Consider the following 23,647-nt stretch of genomic DNA (forward strand, 5'->3'; position numbering starts at 1 on the left):
ATGGGAAGCTATTGCAGCGTAGGATGACATGCGATGCTACCAAGCGGACCAATCACAGCTGTTGCGTTCTGCGTTGCCGCGACGTGCAGTTATTTTTTGGGAGAGGTGCGCGTCGCAGCAACGCAAGCTCTCGCGTAGGGTTCCGCGTCTGCTTTGCGTAGGGTTTGCGGCGACGCGTTGACGCAGGCTTTACCAAACGCAAACACCGAGACCCTTCGTCAGGACTAACTAAAGGAAGAGCTAGTAAGAGATTTGAAAGTGGGAGAGGTAGTAAGAGATTTGAAAGTCTCCCACTTTCAAATCTCTTACTAGCTCTTCCTTCAGTTAGTCCTGACGAAGGGTCTCGGCCTGAAACGTCGACTGTACCTCTTCCTAGAGATGCTGCCTGGCCTGCTGCGTTCACCAGCAACTTAGATGTGTGTGGCACGTGGAGTGTTGTGTGCAGTTCCAGTCCTCTTGAAATGAATGCTAAGAGGTGCGATTTAATGGAGATACGCATACAAAATTGAGACGTATAGATAGTGTAAATGGATAAATGCAAGTAAGCTTCTATCAGTGAGGCTGGAATTAGAGGTCATAGGTTAAGGGTGAAATGTTTAAAGGGAACCTGAGGGGGAGCATCTTCACTCAGAGGGTGGTGAGTGTGGAACAAGCTGCTAGCACAAGTGGTAGATGTGGGATTTCAACATGGAACAGAAATTAGGATAGGTACATGGATGAGATAGGTATGGAGGGCTATGGTCCGGGACTGATGGGACTAGGCAGATTAAGAGTTTGGCATGAACTAGATGGGCCAAAGGGTCTCTTCCTGTGGTGCAATGTTCTATGATTCTGTGACCATAGGAAGTACACGACTGCACTGAAGAGTGCAGAGAAAATTCACCAGAATGTCGACTGGATTGAATTAATTTAGTTGTGGAAAGAGACTGGACAGCTAAGCTTGAGTTCCCTGAAGTAAAAGGAGACTGAATGATGACCAGATACCAAGTAAACAAGCTTATGAGAGGCATAGACAGGAAAAATAAGAACATAAGAACTAGGAGCAGGAGGAGGCCATCAGCCCATCGAGCCTGCCCCGCCATTCAATAAGATCATGGCTGATCTGTCTGTAAACTCAGTTCCATCGACCTGCCTTTTCCCCATAACCCTTAATTCCCCTATGTAAAAATCTATCTGACTGTATCTTAAATATATTTAGTGAAGAAGCCTCAACTGCTTACCTGGCCAGAGAATTCCATAGATTCACCACTCTCTGGGGAAAAACAGTTTTTCCTCATCTCTGTCCTAAATCTTCTCCCCTGAATCTTGAGGCAATGTCCCCTAGTTCTAGTCGCACCTACCAATGGAAACAACTTTCCTACTTCTATCTTATCTATCACTTTCAAAATGTTGTATGTTTCTATAAAGGTCCCCTCTTATTCTTCTGAATTCCAGAGAGCATAGTCCCAGGCGACTCAATCGCTCCTCATTAACCCCTTCATCTCTGAAATCAACCTGTTGAACCTCCTCTGCACTGCCTCCAAAGCCAGTATATCCTTCCTCAAGTATGGAGACCAGACTGCACACAGTATTCCAGGTGCGGCCTCACCAGTACCCTGTATAGTTGCAGCATGACCTCCCTGCTCTTGAATTCAATCCCTCTAAGCAATGCAGACCAACATTCCGTTTGCCTTCTTAATAACCTGTTGTACCTGCAAGCCAACATTTTGCAATTCATGAACAAGCACTCCCAAGTTCCTCTGCACAACAGCATGCTGCAATCTTTCACCATTTAAATAATCTTCTCTTCTATTATTCCTTCCAAAGTGGGTGATCTCGCATTTACCAACATTGTATTCCATCTGCCAGACCACTTAACCTATGTCCCTCTGCAGACTCTCCACATCCACTGTACAATTTGCTTTTCCACTCAGTTTAGTGTCATCAGCAAATTTTGCTATGCGACACTCAGTCCCCTCTTCCAAATCATCATTGTAAATGGTAAACAGCTGCGGGTCCAGCACCAACTCCTGTGATGCCCCACTCATCACTGACTGCCAACCAGAGAAACACCCATTTATACCAACTCCCTGCCTTCTATTAGTTAACCAATCCACTATCCATGCTAATACACTTCCTCTGACTCCATGCATCCGTATCTTATTTACAAGTCTCTTGTGCAGCACCTTATCTAACGCCTTCTGGAATTCCAAGTACACAACATCCACCTGTTCCCCTTTATCCACTGCACTCATTATGTTCTCAAAGAACTCCAGTAAGTTTGTCAAACAGGACCTGCCCTTTCTGAATCCATGCTGTCATCAAAAACTTTTACCACAATATTCTGTATACTGTGTGCATTCACATATAACACCTTCAGTCCAGTATTTATCAACCTTTTTGATTTTGTCCCCATGTTACACTGCAACTCATCCCACTGACTGCAATTTTGCCCCATCATCTGCTGTCCTTCCTGACACACATTTGCTTGTATACCAACTGCCCCATCCTCAGTCCCATCACTGTTTCCCATCCCCAGTCAAATTATTTTAAACCCTCCCCAATAGCCCCAGCAAACCTGCCCAAGGAAATTGGTCCCCCTTGGGTTCAGGTGTAATCTGTCCTTTTTGTACAGATCGTACCTTCCCCAGAAGAGATCCCAATGATCTAGAAATCTGATGCCTTGCCCCCTGCACCAGTTCCTCAGCCACTCATTCATTGACAAATCATCCTAAGCTTACCCTCACTGGTGCGCAGCACAGGCAGCGATCTGGAGATTACTACACTGAAGGTCCTGCTTTTCAGCTTTCTACCCAACTTATTATGAGAGGCATAGATAGGAAAGGTCATGATTTTTTTTTAAACCACAATAGGGGTATCAAAAACAACAGGAATAAATTCAAGGTGAATGGAGAGAGTTTTTTTGAGGGAACCTGAGGCTTGCCCCACCCCCAAGAATGGCTGATTTCTGGAACACACTGCTAGAGGTGGTTATGGAGTCAGTTTGGATGTATATACACATTCACATAAATAAGCAGAGCATAGATGCTTATTTGTCCTGAAGAAGGGTCTCGAGCAAAATGTTGACTGTTTATTCATTTCCATAGATGTTGTCTGACCTGCTGAGTTCCACCAGCATTTTGTGTGCATGAAGTATTTAGGTACTGTGTGTTCCTAATGAAGGAAAATGCAATTATTGTACATGGTAAAAAGATTTGCCACATTTTCTGTGTTGTATAATTCTGTGAATCTATCACTTACAGACCTTAACCAATCAACAAGAGGGATTTACTAGAACAACAGCATCTATGGAAAAGAGTGAACAGTTGATGTTTTAGGATGAGACTCTTCATCAGGACTAGGGGAAAAAAGATAAGTCAGTAAGAAGGCGGGGGGGGGGGGTGGAGGAATTAATACAAGATGGTAGGTGATAGGTGAAACCAGGAGAGAGGGAGGGGATGAAGTTAAGAGCTTTTCCATTTCCTGGTTTCACCTATTACCTACTCCCAACTCTATACTTCACCCCCTCCCCCGGTTTCACCAATCACCTACCACCTTGTGCTACTACTTCCCCTCTCGCCATCAACTTCATCTACCTTCTCTTTTTTCCAACTCCAATGAAGGGTCTCGACCCAAAACGTACTCATTACTTTCCATAAATGCTGCTTGGCCTGCTGAGTTCCTCCAGCATTTTATATGTGTCGCTTTGGATTTCCAGCATCTGCAGATTTTCTCGTGTTTGTGGACAAGAGGGATTTTACAGCTATTGTGAATAATAATGAGTAAATAAGGCATGCAATCATTGCAGAATTGTCAGAAAATATTTCAATTTTTGAAATAAATTAGACACTTAGCGTCAATACCCTCAAAGCAAGCTTGTGAGACTCCTGAGAGTACAGAGACTAGACACTACAGATGCTGGAACACAGAAACATATAGCTCAGAAACCCATTTGACCCTTATACAATCTGTTTAGCAATCTAATCACGCTATGAATAGTCATAATACATTTCCAAACTGGTCATTTGAATTCGGCTGAAAATTACTTTACAGATTAAGTTCAGTCGTTACTGCTTTATTTATAGTTTGCGGAATATTGCTGTGGCTAAACGCTTAAGAGATGGCGGCATAAGAACCCACAATTCTCTTCAGCACAGCAATGGTTCTATACAGTGCTCGTATACCTACCGCATGCTCACCAGGACCGCGGTGCAGAGCGATGATTTTTGTTTGTGCAGCGCAGAATTAGAAGCGGTAGCAGGAAAGGAGAACTACACCGACTCACCGTCTGGCTCTGATCAAAGGTGGGCTCTACTTCCCGGAGCCGAGTCCGCACGTGTGATCCTCTTTATTTCAATAGGGTTCCGTTTACGCCGCAGAGCATTCTGGGTAGCGATAACCACCATTTTAAGCGTAATAATTCATATATTCAAGTTTGATTTGCTAGGCCGATATTTTAGGCGGGGCAACAGATTATGTTTAACTGCCCCGCACCGCCTCGCCATTCTTGTAATTGTTTCCTCTATTGAAATTTTTTTTCTCTATTTATATATACAGCGTGGAGAAGGCCATTCCAGCCCTTAAAGCCACGCCACCAGCAATCACCGATTTAACCCTAGCCTATTCACGGGGCAATTTGAGGGGTTTTTTTCATCTAACTCCCTAAATTCACTTTTCAGGGTCCCAAACCTTTCCCTACCTCATCATTGGTGCCAACATGTGCCTGGGTCTGCTAAGACTCCCCCTTTAAAATGTCATGGACCCCTCCCGAGACGTCCTTTTCCCTGGCACCTGGGAGGCAATACCTGGATGTCTCTTTCACGCCCACAGAATCTCGTGTCGTCTCCTCTAACCAAGGAATCCCTCATCACTACTGCAGTCCTCTTCTCTCTTGGATAGGTGGATCCAAGTGATAAGGGGTGATAGGCATATGTAAGAGGATTTAATAGAAATAGTGAACTATACAAGTGTCGTGTGAAATGTGATTGAATGTCAAGCACAATCCTTTGGAACCTTCACACAAGGGAGAATCCATTAATTTGTTCTGACTGTGGGGATTCACTTGTTTGTCCCAAATATGCCCACCAATGAGTTTATATTGTGGAGAGATTATTCACTTGATCCAGCTATGGAGATTCACTTAATTATCCAACTTTTTAAAGACACCAACTTGTTTACACTGAACACATTTAAATGTCTGAATTACCTGAAAAAAATCTAAACGCATAAATGGCATTTTTGAAGCACCAATACCTTGTTCATCTGCTCCAAGCTTGGGGCAGTAAATATAATAAAAATTAATTTGCACGGTTTTACCATTCATCTCATCCAGGACTGAACTAGCAAGCATGAAACTGGAGTATGCCCTCTTATTGTCAATATCTCTGGGATATTCTTAATACGTCAACTAAATCACCTTTATTGTAAATATAATTTGGAAAAACTGCAAAACAACTGGTTGTTCAATGTGTAGATTGCAAATTGGAGAAATGGGACTGCTGGGATTGCTTTACTAGAAGCTAAATTGGATCTGATGGGCCAAATAATCTCTAGTATCACAGTACATTTAGGCTATAGTGAGAGGGTCATTTTATACCTTCAGTGACAGCAGGTTCTTACACAAGCAAATCTTGTGCCAGTTGAGAGAACCAGGAAGGCCAATGCAAATACAGGGAATACACTGAGATTCTGGGAAGATGTAAAACTACAATGAATTCCCAACCGAATATGAAGCAGCAGACTTTAAACTTCCAGTTTAAAGTAATTTTGGTAATTATTCAGCAAAGATTTAATGCACCTCTGTAATAATACCAAGCCGACAATTTTATGGCACGTATAACCCCTTTCACATCACCAGTGTTATGGAAGTATGTTTGCTTTATATGGCTATAGAACAGTATTATGTTTTAATATATCCCCCTTGGATGATATGCAATTCATACTTTTTATTTCTTGTGCATTATGAAATGGGTCCTTTCGTTTGGTGTTTAGAAATCAAATTTCAATGATAAGTCAGTCAAAAGCAGTCTTCCCCACCACAAGTCAGAAACTACTTCTTAAAGAAATTAGTGAAAATCAAGATCTGTTATCATAAAAAGCTATTGTGGTAGACAGTCTGATTGAGAAATCTCCAAACAAGAGAGATAGAATTTGTCAGTTCATTATTTACAGTGATCTGTGTGTAAATTGAACAGTTGATATAATTAAATGGCAGAACTGGACAACCTGTTCATTTTGCTTTGCTTTTGATTTCAGTTCCCTGAGCGAATTTTCCAATCAGAGCTCCCACAATGGAGCCCATACCCAGACTGCTCCCTCTCACCGCAACAGAAGCCCATGTACTACCCTGGACAGCCTGAGGTGAGCTTGCATAACCAAAAAAAATTTTCAAGCTCCCACAGTTATAAGGGTCCCTGGTTCCTCTTTCCACAGATGCTGTGAAAGTGACTCTCTTCTAGCAATTTCTATTCTATTCCACATTCCAGCAGCTGCAGTTTTATTTAGGATCAATAAAAAGGCCTGGCCAGATACATTTGTGGTACATTTATCTAATATTTAGGAGGCCATTCAATGCACTGAGTCTATACCAGTTATCAGAGCAATCCCATCTCCCCACTTGTTTCCCTGCAACCACTTCTCTTAGAGACGTCGTCATCTCCACCCAGATTCTCCTATCACCCATCTATGTTAGGGGTAATTTACAGTAGCCAATTTACCTACTTTCTGCCAGCCAGTGGTGTAGTGGCATCCGCACTGGACTTTGAGGTGAGTGGTCCCGGGTTCGAACCTGGCTGGCTCCTTGCACGTTTTCCACCTGGGCTGGGTTGAGCGTCGAGCTAGTTAACTCGGTCTCGTTAAAAAAAAGACAAAACTGGTAAAGAAGCGGAAAGGTTGCCGCCGATGTGACACAAAGGCGTGGAAAGGAGCAACAACAACTTGCCTACTTTGGGATACAGGAGGAAATTAGAGTACCTGGGGGAAATCCACATGAAATGGATAAATTCCATGTGGCATTGCAGGCCAAAATCAAACACGGCTTGCTGGAGCCGTGAAGCAGCACTGCACCGTGCTGCCCCTTTTATTTTTGGATTTAAAGACTTTAAAGAGCTTTGCAACAAAATCAGTTTAATGTCAGTAACACAATGCATCATCACATATCCAACTGGGAGCCTCCCATTTTATACTCCCACCCACCCTCCAGCATTGGTAAACACATCATTTTGACCCCTCAACACAGATCACAGTTCAGCAGCACGAGATAGGAGCCAATCCTTGTCAACTACCCCACCTATTGAACATGCACACAGGTACAAGTGGAACACGTCCAAAACTGCCAACGGGCACCATGTCACAGGCCGATGGTGTATGATCTGCCAGTAGGGTTGTGGATGGCAGAACACTCTGGCGAGGTCACTGCCCACTCATACCACACCTTCTTGGGATTGGCACACCTCCAGAAGCGGGCACACACCGTCTCCCCTGCCTTCACAGGAATGGGTTGCTTCAGGGGGAAGAGGATGGGGAACCAGGAGTACATGCCCGGGGAGTGAGTCTCTGGGCGGATGCTCAGCGTCACCTCCTTGTACAGAGTGGTCTCAAAGTAGCCGGCAAACCCGTGCAGCACAGTATTCAGCTTGATGTCAAACTCCAGGCACTTGTAGCGGTTGTTGTTGAAGACACCCCTGTTAGGGTGTGTGAAAGTGAAGCAGGGCTGAGGAGCAGCCAGCTGGTGGAAATTGTGCAGTCGAACCACATAGGGCATTTCAAACTGAGCCTCCGGGTCGCGGTCCTTCTCTCTGCTGGCGCGCACCTCGTTGTAAAGCTTGGACGAGGAGATGGGAGCGAGGAAAGAGGTGTACTGGCTGGGTATGCTTACTCCATCCTCCTTCAGGAACCTCTGCGCTCCATCCAAGCATTCTGGCGACAGCTCGTTGTCTCCAAAGGAGCCCAGCAGCTCGCTAACGATGATGTCTGCCTTCACGGGCGCCTGCCAGTCCCTCATATCAGAGGAGACCACTGTCACCTGGTCCCCCCACTCCTCATACTTCCAGTTCTGAAGCGTGACGACAGCATTGATGTTCTTCTCAATGGCGAACACTTTAATCTTCCGGTCAGCCTGTCGGGCAGCTCGCAGAGAGGCATTGACCAGGGGGCCCCGGCCCGCTCCCAGAACCATCAGGATATGAACGTTTGTGTCCTTCTCACTCTCCGGGATCCTGTCCAGCAGACACCTGTAGACAGCCTGTTGGTACTGCGAGTATTTGATCGGGTCTTTCTCGAAAATCTCGTAGGTCTGAGACTCCAAGTTATCCATGAGGGGCTGTAACGGGCACTGCAGGTAGTCTTCGTATCCCTTGGCGTAGGTTTCGTACGAGTTGGGCGGGGGTCGGTGCTGGTTGAGATATTCGAGGTACTGCAGGTAAGAGCGGAACTCCTTATCCGAGTGACGGTTTGACCCAGTGATCACGAACTGCACCTCCAGCTTGAAGAACCGGTAGATCAGGTTCTGATGCATCTTGGACAGGACGGGGAAGCCCTTCTTGTTGGTCAGGAAGATGCTGGTGGGCAGCACGGCCGCCTTGATGGGCTCCCCGAGCCAGCGGTCGATGACAGCGTCGGACGGCAGATCTGGCCCGACCTCGAGGGCCAGCGCGATCCTCTTGTTGTAGTCGCACAAGGAGCGGAAATGGTGCCACCACAGCCAGGTCGTCTCCTCCTCGCTGCAGTCCTCCGAGCGCACCACCGGGTCATTCTCTACTAGGTCCTCCCGCATGTCCTCCCAGGAGATGAGCGGCACCCGGATCCAGAAGATCGTGGAGTGGTGTCCGGTCAGCAGGTGGTTGATCAGCACCCTTGCCAAGTTACTGTTGTTCATCTGCTGCAGCGGCAGTAGGAACGCGGGGACACCGAGGTAGGCCGCAAAGTTCAGCTCCTGCAGCAGGGCCTCTTCCGAGTTTCTCCTCACCTGCTCGTCCTCTGAGTCCGCCTGTATCCATGGCGACAGCTTGCCCACGATGAGCGTGTTCCAGTCCCGGCCAGACAGCAACAGATCGGAGCGGGTCAGGGCCGCCGGCCGGTCCTTAGCCGGCCCCGCGCAGAACTCCCTCCTGAAGCGGGGGTGCACGATGGGCATGCAGAGGAAATCGAATCCCTGCCCACCCGCTGTACCTAGGCTCTCCCCGACGTCTGGAACTGCATTCACATCGCGACCACTCGACACACGCGTCCCTGCCGCCATCTTCAACCGGAGGAGTTGCTTGGTGGCGTAGTCCGCCAATAAACAGCGGGGGTCGGCTCAAATCCTACCAATCAACGACGAGAGATGGAGTCTCCACCAGTCAATGGCAGACAACGGATAACCCAGTCATCGGCGGCGGGCGACAGGCTCCACCAATCAGCGACGGGCAGCTGCGACGTTCGTCAATCAACAACGAGCGAAAGACTCTTAGCCAATCAGCGTCGTTCTCAAGGAATAAATCCCTCCCAGTAACATGAAAAGAGCAGAAACGGCGGACGCCGGATCCGAGAAAAGGCAGTAAATACTGGAGACGGTTATCAGTTCAGGCAATAACTTTGAGAAGAGTATCGGCATCATGGAGAATATAGCACAGATTGGCCCGTCGTCCCATTTTCCTGTGTCTGGTCTATATCCTTTTCTATTCATGTATCTGCGCAAATGTTTTAAACATTGTAATTGTACCCGGCGCTGCAGCTTTCTCTCGCAGGCCATCCAGCAACCTCTGTGAGAAAAAGCTGCTCCCCGTGGCCTTTTTAAACTTTTCCCCTCTTACATTAAACGTATGTCCCTTTATCTTTGAGGGAACTGTTCTGGGGAAAAGGCCATTTAACTGAAGTCCTCCAATCCTAGTAACATTCTTGTGAATCTTCTCCGGAAATTATCTAACCTTTCCAATAGCTGGATGACCCAAACTACACAGAAAACTCCAAGTGTGGTCGCCAATGGCTTGTCCGGTTGCAACATGAAGTCCCATTGCCTGTACAGTACTCAGTGGCCTGATCAATGGAGGCAGGCATGCCAAATGCCTTCTTCTCCGACCAGCATTAGACAATCTTGAATCTTGTCCATGCTGGCCACAATGCTTGCTCTTATTTGCCTGCATTCGACCCATACTTCTCTATGCCTTCCTACTTCTCCGAATGCCCTTTAAACATTGTAATTAAATCTGCATACACCACTTCCTCTGGCAAATGGTCCCATCAAACCAGTCCCCTCCATATGAAAAACCTACCTTCCAGATCTACTTTAAAAATATCCCTCCTTACGCCGGTGCCTCCTAGTTCTGGCCTCACGGTTGGACAATGACTCTCGATTAACAGACGGATCCATGGGGCAGATGACCTGTTTCAAGGCACCTGAGGCCCTTCAGATACACTGCACCCAAGTCCTGTTTTTTCTCTGCCCTGTTCATCAGCCAGCCAGTTATGCTTACCCCAGTGATGACATCCTACTCCCTCAAAGCCCAATCCAACCCTTGAGATCCAAATCACAGCCCTTCCTGATGCTCTTGGGCTCCTACTCCCACCCCAGGGCACATGTTATTAAGCTTAATCATGTAAGGCCTAGAACCACAGTGAATGGGTGCCTTGGACATCAGCCACAATACCATTTTGCAGCAAAGAATGTCAAGAGAGAAACATATGTGGTTCCTCAGATATCCAAAAGAGTATGGATCCAATAAACTAACAATAATTCCAGCTAAATGTTCAGTGGACTCAGAGAGAGGAAAGGGACACCAAAGGACTCTCACCTAGGACTGGAGGTGAAAGTATCCCTATTCCACCCTCACTTGTGGCTGGATGAAACTCGCCATGGAATGAAAGGCTGAGACTAGCCCAGAAGAATAGCTGATGGCCCTAACGGAAACAAAGATTCAGACAGAGGTGTGAAGTTACAAATGTCTTAATAGCAAACAGGTCATTAATTAGTCTTCCTGTGAAATCAGAACTTGACAAATTGTCTTTGGCATAAAGATGATGTGTTGATAAAATATAAAAGTATTAATCATCATTCTAATGAGGGAATCATCAACCGTAGCAAAAACAAGTGAAAGAACAAAGACGATTAACAGCAGAAATACTTTTAACGGAAAGCTTGCTAGTGAATCAATAGACTGCAGTACTGAGCAAATCCCTTCCCACACATAGAACGGGGTAGCACAGGAACAGGCCTGGAGCTCACAATATAAGCAGGATATCAAATTCACTTCTACCTGCACATGCTCTATATCTCACCATTCCCTGCATATTAAGGGACCCGCCCAAAAGCCTCTTGAACATCACTGTTATATCTATTCCCATTACCACCCCTGGCAGCATCAGGTTTAATATGACTGGCATACATGTATCATGAAATTTGTTGTTTTGTGGCAAAAGTACATTCCAGCATATAACAATAATAAAATAAACTATAAATTACAATAAGTATATATAAAAATTAAATTAAATAAATAGTGCAAAGAAAGAGGAAAAAAGTGAGGTAGTGTTCATGGGTTCATTGTCCACTCAGAAATCAGATGGGGGAGGGGAAGAAGATGACCCTGAAATGTCGAGAGTGTGTCTTCAGTCTCCTGTACCTCCTCCTTGATGGCAGCAATGAGGAGAGGGCATGTCCTGGGTGATGGGGGTCCCAAATGATGGATGCCTCCTTTTTGAGGCGTTGTCTTTTGAAGGGGTCCTCAAAGTTGAGAAACCTAGTGCCCATCATGGAGCTTTTTTTTTGATACTGTATAGTGGCCCCTCCATACCAGGCAACCAGTTCAAGTGCTCTCTACGGTACATCTGTAGAAATTTGTGAATGTCTTTGGTGACATATGAAGTTTCCCCAGACTCCTGGTAAAATATAGCCACTGTTGTGCATTCTTTGTAATTGTATCAATATGTTGGGCCCAGAATAGATCTCCAGAGATGCTGTCACCCAGGTACTTGAAACTTCTTACCCTTTCCACTGTTGATCCCTCAACGAAGAACTGATATCTAGTGTGTGTTCCTTCGACTCCCCTTCCCGAAGTCCACAATCAATTCCTTGGTCTTACTGACATTGAGTGCAAGGTTGTTATTGTGACAGCAACCAGCTGATCTATCTTGCTCCTATACACCTCCATGTCGATATCTGAAATCCAGACAACAAACACTGCGTACAAAATCCTGCCAGGAAATCGTCTCTTATTATAAATGCATGTCCTCTGGTATTTGACAGGAAAAAGATTCTGACTGGCTTTCTCATCTATGTCTCTCATGGAATTAGGAACTTCTGTCTGGTCTCCCTTCAGTCTCAAATGCTCCATACCAGTGAACCCCTTCTATATCCTGTCCAGAGCCTCCACATCCTTCCTAATGGGGCAACCAGAACTACACAGAAAATTACATTCCAGGTTCAGTCTAATCAATGTCTCATACAGTTGCAACACGACTTCCTGACTCTTCCACCAGTGTGCTGACTTATGAAGGTAACCATGCCATACACATATTTTACCACTTTATCTGCTTATGTTGTTACTTTCAGGAAGCTATGGTCTTGGACAACAAGATCCCTCTGTACATCAATAGTGTTCAGCATCCTGTTGTTAACTGTATACTCTCACCTTATACTTAACCTCGCAAAGTCCAATACCAAGCACTTGCCCAGGATAAATTCCGCCTGTCATTTCTCCACCCATTATCTCTAACTGATATGTATCCTTTGACAACGTTCTTCACTGTATGCAACTCCTCCAGTTGTTGTGTCATCAGTAAATTTACCACCCAACCCATTTCATCCAAGTCATTCATTACAAACAACAGAGACTCCAACACTGATTCCCATGGAATGACACTGCTCACAGACCTCAGTCTGAATGTCACCCACCCACCACTAACCTTTGGGCAAGCAAGTTCTGATTCAATCCACCAAGTTACCATGAATCCCATATATCTAAATCCTCCAGATCAGCCTACCTTGATGGACCGTGTACAGTGCAATCCACTGTCCTACCCTCAACAAACACTTTTGTCACCTCAAAAATAGTCAATCAAATTTGTCAGACATGACCTGCTTCAGCCATGCTGACTGTCCCTAATTAGCCCATGCTTTTCCAAATGTGACTGAATTCTGACCCTAAGAATCCTCTCCAATAACCTCCCTTGCACTGCTGTCGCTCACCGGCCTATAATTCCTTAGATTATCCATATTTCCCTTCTAAAACAAAGGAAGAACAGTGGTTATTCTCCAGTACTCTGGGACCTCACCTGTGCCTAGAAAGGATACAAAAGTCTTCCTGACGGCCCCGGTAATCTCCTCTCTCTTGCCACTCTCAATAACCTGAGATAGATCCCATCGGGCCTTGGAGACTTATCCACCTCAATGTTTTTCACAAGACCAAATACCACCTCCTTCTTATTCTCAGAATGACCTACGATACAAATATAGATGAGCTGATCCCATTATCCTCCATGCCCTTCTCCTTGGTACATACAGATGCAAAGTATTCATTAAATACCTCATCCACATCCTCGTGCTCCAAGCATAAATTCCTTCCTTTTTCCTTGAGTAGTCCTACCCTCTCCCAAGTTATCCTCTTGCTTTTAATGCATGTAAGATGCCCTGGGTTCTGCTTAATCTTACTCATCAAGGATATGTCATGTCTCCTTTTGGCCCTCCGAAATCCGTGCTTGAGTTCTCGCTAGCTTCCTTTGTATTCCTCAAAGACCCTGACTGACTTCAGCTTCCTAAATTTTACATATGCTTCCATTTACTTTTGACTAACTGGAACGTGCTTCTCCTGAACCGTGGTCAGCCGGATTTGAACCAACTCCGACATTCTGATGTGGACTTGCTCAATAGCAGCTATTCCCAATTTATTCTCTCTAGCTTCTGCCTAATAATATTACGATTTACCCTCCCAACTTTCTAACGTGGTGCAGACTTACCTTTACTTTTAACTATCTTAAAATTAAAGAGACGTGATCATTGCTTCCCAGGTCTCTCACTGAAATGCCAGTCACGCAACCAAGCTCATTTCCCAAAACAAGTTTCTGCAATGTCCATTATCTAACCAGACTATTCACAGTTTTAGGAAACCCTTGTGAATGCACAACAAATTCCACCCCTTCTAGTCCTTTGGTACTAAGGAATTCCCTCAATATTAAAGTCACCTACTTCTGCAACGCTGCTGCCTTTATATCTTTCATAACCTGTCAACATGTCTGTCCCTGTACCTCCTGGTGATTATTGTGTGGCCTATATTACAACCCATCAGTCTGATGTCACCTTTCCCATTTTTGAGCTCCACCCATAACTATCAAAAGACCCCCCCCCCAAATTTAGTATAATCAGCAAACTTGTTAGTCATGTCAAGGACATTCATATCCAAGCCATTTACATAATTCACTGACCCATGAGGTACCTCACTAGTCACAGGCCTATCCTTCTACTCCTGGACTCACTGGAATGCTGCACCAGGAGTAATCTAGAGATCACTACCCTCCAGGTCCTGCATTTTCATTTCTTGCCCAACTCCCTATACTCAGTCTGCAGGTACAAAGGGAATGATGAGATATGGGTTTAGCATACCAAAATGACACTGAGAAACTGTAAACGGTCAACCATTATTGAATGGTAGTACAGTAAAGAGGTGCTGAATGGCCCACGCCTCTGTTTGTTTTGATCTTAATGTTTTCACTAAGGAGCTGTTGGCACGTGGCCAAGTGGTTAAGGTGTTCGTCTAGTAATCTGAAGGTCGCTAGTTCGAGCCTTGGCTGAGGCAGCGTGTTGTGTCCTTGAGCAAGGCACTTAACCACACATTGCTCTGCGACGACACTGGTGCCAAGCTGTATGGGTCCTAATGCCCTTCCCTTGGACAACATCAGTGGTGTGGAGAGGGGAGACTTGCAGCATGGGCAACTTCTGGTCTTCCATACAACCCTGCCCAGGCCTGTGCCCTGGAAACCTCCCAAGGCACAAGTCCATGGTCTCACGAGACTAACGGATGCCTATAAAAGATGGGAACATGCCCAACAAGCCCACGGTGCACCATTACACCCAGGGGATCAATTAATCCACTAATGGATGCCTATTATTAAGGAGCTGTTGGATGGGGTGATTACATGAGTAGTTTCAACACTAAGAGAGTTATAAGGTGTGATCATCATTCTCCATCAGCATTTTGCAAATGATTATTATCCTTCCTTAATAGTAATCTGTGCAATCTCACCGTTCACTGCAGACAGGGGGGGAGCAGATGAATGCAGATGCAGAATTGCAAACACTAAGCATTGACCATTCTTCCCTCCACAAATACTGGCAGACCTACTGTTTCTTTCTCTATCCAAGCAGTACTACGGCCAATAACCTCAGCTGAACCAGGTGTGAATCCCAGCCCTCCCCAATGCTGCGTCGGGGTCCTGCGATGTGCCACTGATGCTGGTGTGGGGAGGCCGGTGCTGGGCAGGCCAGGGGGAGCACTGCAATGGCTCACTTGGGTGCGGGCACCATCTGCTCCTTGGTGTTGGCAGACCACCTGGATCCATGTACTCTCTCACAATCTCCTGTGAGAAAATCTTTTAAAATTCATTCCACATTCTCTCCCGATTCAGCAAGGGGTATTCATAAATGTATTTGCAAACAAAAGGAGGCACTATACGTGTGCTAGGCCACATGAAATCACTTTATTAAGAGTTATATAAAACATACCATACAGAAAGAAAAATAAATGATTAATGAAGCAGTAGTACAGAGACAAAATAATACTTATCCACTTAATGAACTGATCTGCAAAATGACAGAGGGAACACAGATATGACAAACTTTCATCTCTCTCTCCCTCACCACCTCTAACCCAGCGACCCAGCCTGAGAAGCTTCCCTCTTGCATAAAGAAATTGCCCCCTTTTATACCCTTCATAACACCTTGCACTATCATTTGCCCATGACAAGGCACCAACTGGTACCTGCACATGTACAATGATCGGTCCTTCCCCAAACAAACATGTATTCATCATTATCTATTCTCAAGGCTGTAGACTTGTACTCCTTTCCTCAAAACATTCGCACTTTTAAGCTAACACAGTTTTGTCCCAGAAACTACCATTTTACCTTAGCATATCCCAAGGGGGAATCAAATTTAACTCTTTCCTTAAGACCATAAGACATAGGAACAGAATTAGGCCATTCAGCCTATCAAGTCTGCTCTGCCATTCAGTTGTGGCTGATTTACTATCCTTCTCTACCCCATTTTCCTGCCTTCCCACCAAAAACTCAGACACACTTACTAATTAAAACCTGTCTACCTCCACTGTAAATAGACTGACAGATTTGGCCTCACAGCTGACTGTGGCAATGAACTTTACAGCGTGCCAATCACTGGCTATATTCCTCCTCATCTCTTTTCTAAAGGGATGTCCTTCAATTCTGAGCCTGTGCCCTCTGGTCCTAGAGCCTCCCACTATAGGAAACACCTGCTCCGCATCTACTCTATCTAGGTCTTTCAATATTCGATAAGCTTCAGTGAGATTCTCACCCCCCCGCTGACCCATTCTTCCAAGCTCCAGTGAGTACAAGCCCAGAGCCATCAAACGTTCCTCATAAGTTAACCATTTCAGTACCAAATCATTCTCGTGACCCTCCTCTGGATCCTGTCCAGTGCCAGCACATCCTCACTCAGATAAACTTTGAACACTCCTGCTGCTGAATGTGGCGGAAAGTGTGGTCTCCCTCCCTCCTTATATAGTTGCCCAGTTCTCCTCAGTAGGAGATTTCTCTCTGACAACAAACTGGGTAGTTGACCTTGGAACTTGTGTAGCCTAATTGAAATAAAGGGGGCACAAAGCTTTCATCAGATTCACCAGAAGGTGATGAGAGAGACAGCCTCCAGCAATGGCCCCAAAAGGTGAATTGCCAAAGGACTGGAGGATGCTTTATTTAAGAAGGATGTCTTTACTTAAGAAGGATGCCAAAGAAAATCTGGGAATTATAGACAAGTAAGTCTATTATCAGTGCAAGATGCGTTACTGGAGAAGACACTGAGCACCCAGGTAGGCATGCATTTGGAAATACAGGGGTCAATTATGCATAGCATTGCTTTGTGTGTGGGAGATCATATTTCATGAATTTGATTGAATTGTTTGGAGTAAATGACCAAGAAGGTCGATGATAGCATGATGGTAGATGTGATATGTATGGACTTCAGTAAGGCCTTTAATAAGGACTTGCACAGCAGGTTGCTATGGAAAGTTGGATTGGATGATATGTAGATCACAATTGGCTTGATGGTTGGAAGCAGATGGAAATGGTGGAAGGTTGTTTTTCAGACTGGAGGCCTTGACTAGTGGTGTGCCTCAGGGGTCAGTGCTAGGCCCATTGTTATTTGTCATTTATATCAAAAATTTGAATGAGAATGTACAAGGCACAGTTAGTAAGCTTGCAGATGACACTATGGTGGGTGTCGTTGTCAACAGTGAAGATGGCTATCTAGAATTACAGTGGAATCTTGATTAGCTGTGTAAGTGGGCTGAGGAAAAGCAGATGGAGATTAATTCACATAAATACAAAGAGTTACGTTTTGGCAGGACAAATCAGGGTAGGACTTTCACAGTAATTGTATTGGAGAGTTGTAGAATATAGGAACCTTGAAGCGCAAGTACATGCTTTCCTGAAGGTGGCATCACCAAGTAGATAAGAAGGTTAAGAAGGCATTTGCCATGCAGGCAAATGTTAACAAGTTGGGGTGTTATTGTTGTGATTGTACAAAACTTTGGTGAGGCTTCTTTTGGAATACTCTGTTCAGTTTTAGTCACCCTGCTCTAGAAGCGATATCATTAGACTAGAAAGAGTGCAGAACAGACTTATGAAGATGTCGCTAGGACTCAAAAGACTGAGATACAGAGAAAGGTTGAGCAGGCCAGGACATTATTCATTAGAGCGTAGGAGGAGGAGTAACATTATGGAGGTGTATAAAATCATGAAGGTTATAGATGACTAATTCATGCAGTGTTTTTCCCAGGGGTGGGGAATCAAGAATCAGAGGGTATTGCTTTAAGGTGAAGGCAAAAAATGTAATAGGAACCTAAGATACAACTTTTTCACCCAGAGGGTCATGAGTACAGTGGATTGGATCATTGGTTAATTGGAGTAGCAACATATTTGGGACAACTGTTAAAGAACAAAAGCAAATCAAGAAATTAGCGGGCTTCCCTTCTTGTTCAGGACACAATGCTGCTTAATTGAGACAGGAGACTGTTGCCAACCAGTTCTAACTAGAGTTAGTCACCTGAACTTGTATGGCCACTGTGCTTAGAGTGAAAAGTTTTCAAATAATGTCAGTTATGTGTGTTTGTGTTTAAAAGCAGTGATTTCTGTCACTGATAGTTGGCAAGAAATAAGCAGCAAGACAACTCAGAACTGTTTTGTTCACTGTGGTCTCAAGTCTTCATGCTTGGAGATGCTAAAAACGACCAGGACTGAAAATGAAATAATTTCACAACCTCAACAAGTTAGGAACTTAGAGTAATTTGAAGTGATTGAAAATCATCTTAAATATTACAATGAAAATGAAGATTAGGAGGATGATATAATTAAAAGCACAGTTTGAAGGTAGCCCATTATCTCCACTAAGTGCCTGTGCTGAATTTGTTCATATACAATTAATCTAAAGAACCTGGGAGTGTACACTGGATGAATTCCTCAATCAATAAATGTTAGGAACTAATTCACAGTTTTATGGTACTGTAGTCATATTGGTAGAGTTCTAATTTGTTCTGAACTTTATTCAAATATATAATTTGTTACTCAGTTAAGTGGTAGTTTGCCTTTTTTATAACTATTTCCATGAACCTTCAGCTAATTGAGGCAACTGCTTAATTGGGCCAAAGTGTACTGGTCCCAATGTGTCCCTGTTAACCGGAATCTACTGTATATGGAATGAATTGTCAGTGGAAGTGGTTGAGGCAGGTATATTAATAACATTTAAAAAGTACTGGAATGGAAAGTGCTGAGGGATATGGACCAAATGCAGGCAAATAGGACTAGTTTGGATGGACATCTTGTTTGGAATGGATCAGTTGGGCTGAAGGACCTGTTTCCATAAGACCATAAGATATAGAGAGTGTGGTGTGTGGCCAAGTGGTTAGGGCGTTGGACTAGCAATCTGAAGGTCGTGGGTTCAAGCCTCAGCCAAGGCAGCGTGTGTGTCCTTGAGCAAGGCTCTTAACCACACAATGCTCCAGTCTACCCAGCTGAGAATGAGTCCCGGCAAAAATGCTGGGGGTTAACCTTGCGATAGACTGGCGTCCTATCTGGGTGGGGGGAGTCACTTCATGCCACGGAAACAGGCATAAGCACCGGCCTGATGGGCCACAAGGCTCATGACAGACTTAAATAAGATATAAAAGCAGAATTAGGCATTTTGCCCATCGAGTCAGCCTCCCCTTTCATCATGGCTGATCTCAGCCCCATAAAACCATGAAATATAGGTACAGAATTAGGCCATCCTGAGCTGCTGCTGCACTTACTTAACCTGTTCCACATGAGACAGCCCATCAATGCCATCCCTCAAAAGTTCCTGTCAGGCTCCAAAAACTGGTGTGGTGCCCAAGCAGACGTCTTTCTCCAAGTTCAAGTATGGGGAATGTACTGGTGAACACTCAGTCTGATGCGAACAAGAGCAAGGAATCGGCACTCCGGAGGGTAGTGTTCACCAGGGTGCCAGTGGATCACAGTAAGAGAAGGGCCACTGAGCTTACTGGAATGGTTTGTGCTGTGAGCACATTCCCAGCTACTTTATATGTAGCTCTTTATGCATGTGTAATAATCTTTAATAATATAATAACATAATATTTATAATATTACTGTTACCATCAGGAAGGAGATACAGAAGCCTGAAGACACACACTCAGTGATTTAGGAACAGATACCTCCCCTCTGCCATCTGATTCCTGAATGGACTTTGAAGCCTTGCACACTACCTCACTCTTTTTTTTAATATACAGGATTTCTGTTTTTGCACATTTTTAAATAATCTATTCAATATACGTAATTGACTTACTCGTTTATTTATCATTATATTTTTTTTTTTTTTTTTTCTCTCTCTGCTGTACCATGTATTGCATTGAACTACTGCTGCTAAGTTAACAAATTTCATGTCACATGCTGGTGATAGTAAATGTGATTCTGATTCAGAGTCTGATAATATTGTACAAAATATATTCATGGTTTTCCGACAGCTGATGAGTCTTTCATGTTGATCTTTTTACTGCACAGATCATATTATAACCCCCCAGTACTCCTGTTACTGCTACACTACCACCAAGAACAGTTACCATGCCATCCCATGCCCACAGTTTGGAAAATCTGATCGCCTGGCTGTACTTCTACTTCCTGAGTATTGGCAGATACTGAAGACTGCAGCACCTACAGAACTACTTTCAGCCGGTGCACTGGACAGTATTGAGGGATTTGTCTTTGCTACAGTTGGCAGTGACTTCATTAAAACCAGCATGGATGAGTGTGTCCTGATGAGAACATACTGTACGTACCCAAATCAAAAGCTGCAGATGAGCCAGAAGGTTCATAGTCTGCTGAGGGTTAGATGTGCGGCATTCAAGTCTGGTGATCCAGGACTATACAGGAAGGCCAAGTATGGAGGGCTATCTTAAGAGCAAAAGAACAATTACAGGCAGAATCAGATGCAGCGTTTGCAGGGCATTGCCTTTTACAAAACGAAACCTAATGTCATGAAGAGCAGTGATACTTCATTCCCACGTGAGCTCAACACCTTTCATGCAAACTTTGAAAGGGAGAATGAAACTACGGCACCCAGTGACCCTGTGATCTCTATCCTGGAGGCTCATGCCAGATCATCTTTCAAGAAAGTGAACCCTAGCAAGGCCACAGGCCCCAGTGGAGTACTAGGAAGGGCTATGAAAACTTGTGCCAAACAACTAGCAGGTGTGTTCAAAGACATTTTCTCTCTCTCATTGCTACAGTCAGAAGTTAGCACTGCTTCAAAAGAGCAACAATCATACCAGTGCCCAAGAACAGCAGGGTGAACTGCCTTAGTGACTATCATCCAGTAGTTCTCACATCAATGGTGATGAAGTGCTTGGAAAGGTGGTTATGGCTAGAATCAACTCCTGCCTCAGCAAGGACCTGGACCCACAGCAATTTGCTTATCACCACAATAGACCTACAGTGGAAGTGATCTCATTGGCTCTTCTCAAGACCTTGGATCACCTGGACAATACTAATGCTTATGCCAGGCTACTGTTTGTTGACAACAGCTCAATGTTTAACACAATCATTCCTACAGTTCTGATCAAAAAGCTCCAAAACCTGGGCCTCTATACCACCCTCTTCAATTGGATCCTCGGCTTCCTCACCAGAAGACTACCATCTGTGCAGATCAGAAGTAACACCTCCACCTCACTGATAATCAACTCTGGCACATCTCAAGGATGTGTGCTTAGCCCACTGCTCTTCTCTCGCTACACCCATGACTATGTGGCTAGGCACAGTTCAAATGCCATCTGTTTGCTGACAACATAATTATTGTTGGCAGAATTTCAGAAGGCATTCAGGAGTGAGATCAGCGGATGGAATGGTATTGCAGTAACAACCTTGCCCGCAACATCAGTAAGAACAAACAATTGATTGTGGACGTCAGGAAGAGTAAGATGTGGGAACACACACCAGTCCTCCTCGAGGAATCAGAAGTGGAAAGGGTGAGCAATTTCAAGTTCCTGGGTGTCAACATTTCTGAGGATCTATCCTGGGCCCATATTGATGCAGTTACAGAGAAGGCACGACAGCAGCTATATTTCAATAGGAGTTTGTGGAGATTTGGTATGTCACCAAAGACACTCACAAATTTCTACAGATGTACTGTGGAGAACATTCTAACTGGCTGCGTCACCGACTGGCATGGGGGGAGGGGCTACTGCGCAGGATCAAAGGAAGCCGTAGAAAGTTGTGAACTCGGTCAGCTCCATCATGGGCACTAGCCTCCCCAACACTCAAGTCACCTTTAAGGAACGATGCCTCAATACGGCAACATCCATCATTAAGGAACCCCCCCCCGCATCACCCAGGACATTCCTTCTTCTCAATGCTACCATCAGAGAGGAGGTACAGGCGCCTGAATGCACACACGCACTGATTCAGGAATAGCTCCCTCCCCTCTGTGATCAGATTTCTGAATGGACACTGAACCCATGAACGCTACCTCACTACTATTTTTCTCTTTTTGCACTTAACCTTTTTGATATATAATGTATATACGTATTGTAATTCACAGTTTTTATTATGTATTGCAATGTATTGTTGCTGAATACCGTAACAACATATGCCAGTGATATTAAACCTGATTCTGATTCCCATCTCTCTTGTTAGAGTATAAGACATATGTAGGAACAGAAGTAGGCCATTTGGCCCATTGGATTTACTTTGCCATTCAATCATGGGTGATTTATTATCCCTCTCAACAACATTCTCCTGGTTTCTCACCATAACCTTTGACACCCTTACTAAACCAGAACCTGTTAACCTCCATTTTAAATATACCCACTGACTTGGCCTCCATAGCCACTTGTAGCCATGAATTCCACAGATTCACCACCTTGAAGAAATTACTCATCATCTGTTTTTAAGGGACGTCCTTGTATTCTGAGGCTGTGCTCTCTGGTCTTAGACTCCCCCACCATTGAAAACATTCTTCCCATGTTGACCTTTCAATATTTGATAGATTTCAATGAGATTCACCCCTTATTGCTCTAAACTTCAGCAAGTACAGGCCTAGACCTATCAAATGCTCCTCATACGTTATTCTGATCAATGGTTATGCTGGTTACATGGTCAATTGACCACTGTAAAATTACCTTTTGCATGGGTGCCAGTGGGACATTCATGGTACAATTTATGGGTATGTAAGAAAGTGGGTGAGAGAAATAAGCAGGGGAATTAGGATTGATGTGATTGCTGTAAGAGCTGCATAGACTGATGGACCGAATTGTCAAACTTGACATAAAGTATAAAACAGTCAAGGGGGTTTCAATCTCAGATCTACAGAGGTACATCCCAACTTCAGAGAACAATCATCACAGTTCTGGGACTATAAAGCAACATTCCAGCCCTGCAGTTCCAGAGGTAATTCCAGGCCCAGTGTGGATAAGCGTTCCTATTCCACAAATAAAGATAATCGTTCAGACTCAAAGACTGCAGAAAGGTATTCAACTACCGGACTGTACAGAAACATTCCAAATTTGTAAATATTAGGGCACTATTCGAACACAAACTTGTAAAGTGGCTTTTCATTGCGCTCCAACATCAGGACTGTAGTGGCGAATTCCAAAATCTCTACTGGAGATAAACTTTCCAAATCTGGAACTGTGGAGTTTCAGGGTGGTTGAGGACAATGCTATCTAACAATAGAACAGTCAAATTCTGACACAGTAGACAGACATTCCGTGTCCGGGACATTAGTGGTATTCCAGAACCACGCGACAATGGAGGGACATTCCAACTCAAATATTTAAAAATCACTTTTTATTAATTTAGTAACCGTGCAAAGAGAGTGACCTCGAGTCATCCATTAATGGCGGTAGCAATACCCAGAATTCTCTGGACATTGAACCACCCCCATCCACGGCAAATGATAGCGCCTGATGAGTGCGCATGCTCTACA

The 23,647-nt window shown here is 44.5% G+C and overlaps 1 protein-coding gene across 1 annotated transcript; it reads right to left on the minus strand.

Moving 5' to 3' along the window:
• Positions 1-7,123: 7,123 nt before the first annotated feature.
• On the minus strand, positions 7,124-9,232 carry prmt5 (protein arginine methyltransferase 5). The gene has a single exon (XM_072271206.1). It carries the CDS (start codon positions 9,215-9,217, stop codon positions 7,328-7,330), a length of 1,890 nt encoding a protein of 629 aa, XP_072127307.1. The 5' UTR covers positions 9,218-9,232; the 3' UTR covers positions 7,124-7,327.
• Between the last annotated feature and the right edge of the window lie 14,415 nt (positions 9,233-23,647).

The sequence above is a fragment of the Mobula birostris genome, chromosome 10 (assembly GCF_030028105.1).
Source record: "Mobula birostris isolate sMobBir1 chromosome 10, sMobBir1.hap1, whole genome shotgun sequence".
Classification (NCBI taxonomy): domain Eukaryota; kingdom Metazoa; phylum Chordata; class Chondrichthyes; order Myliobatiformes; family Myliobatidae; genus Mobula; species Mobula birostris.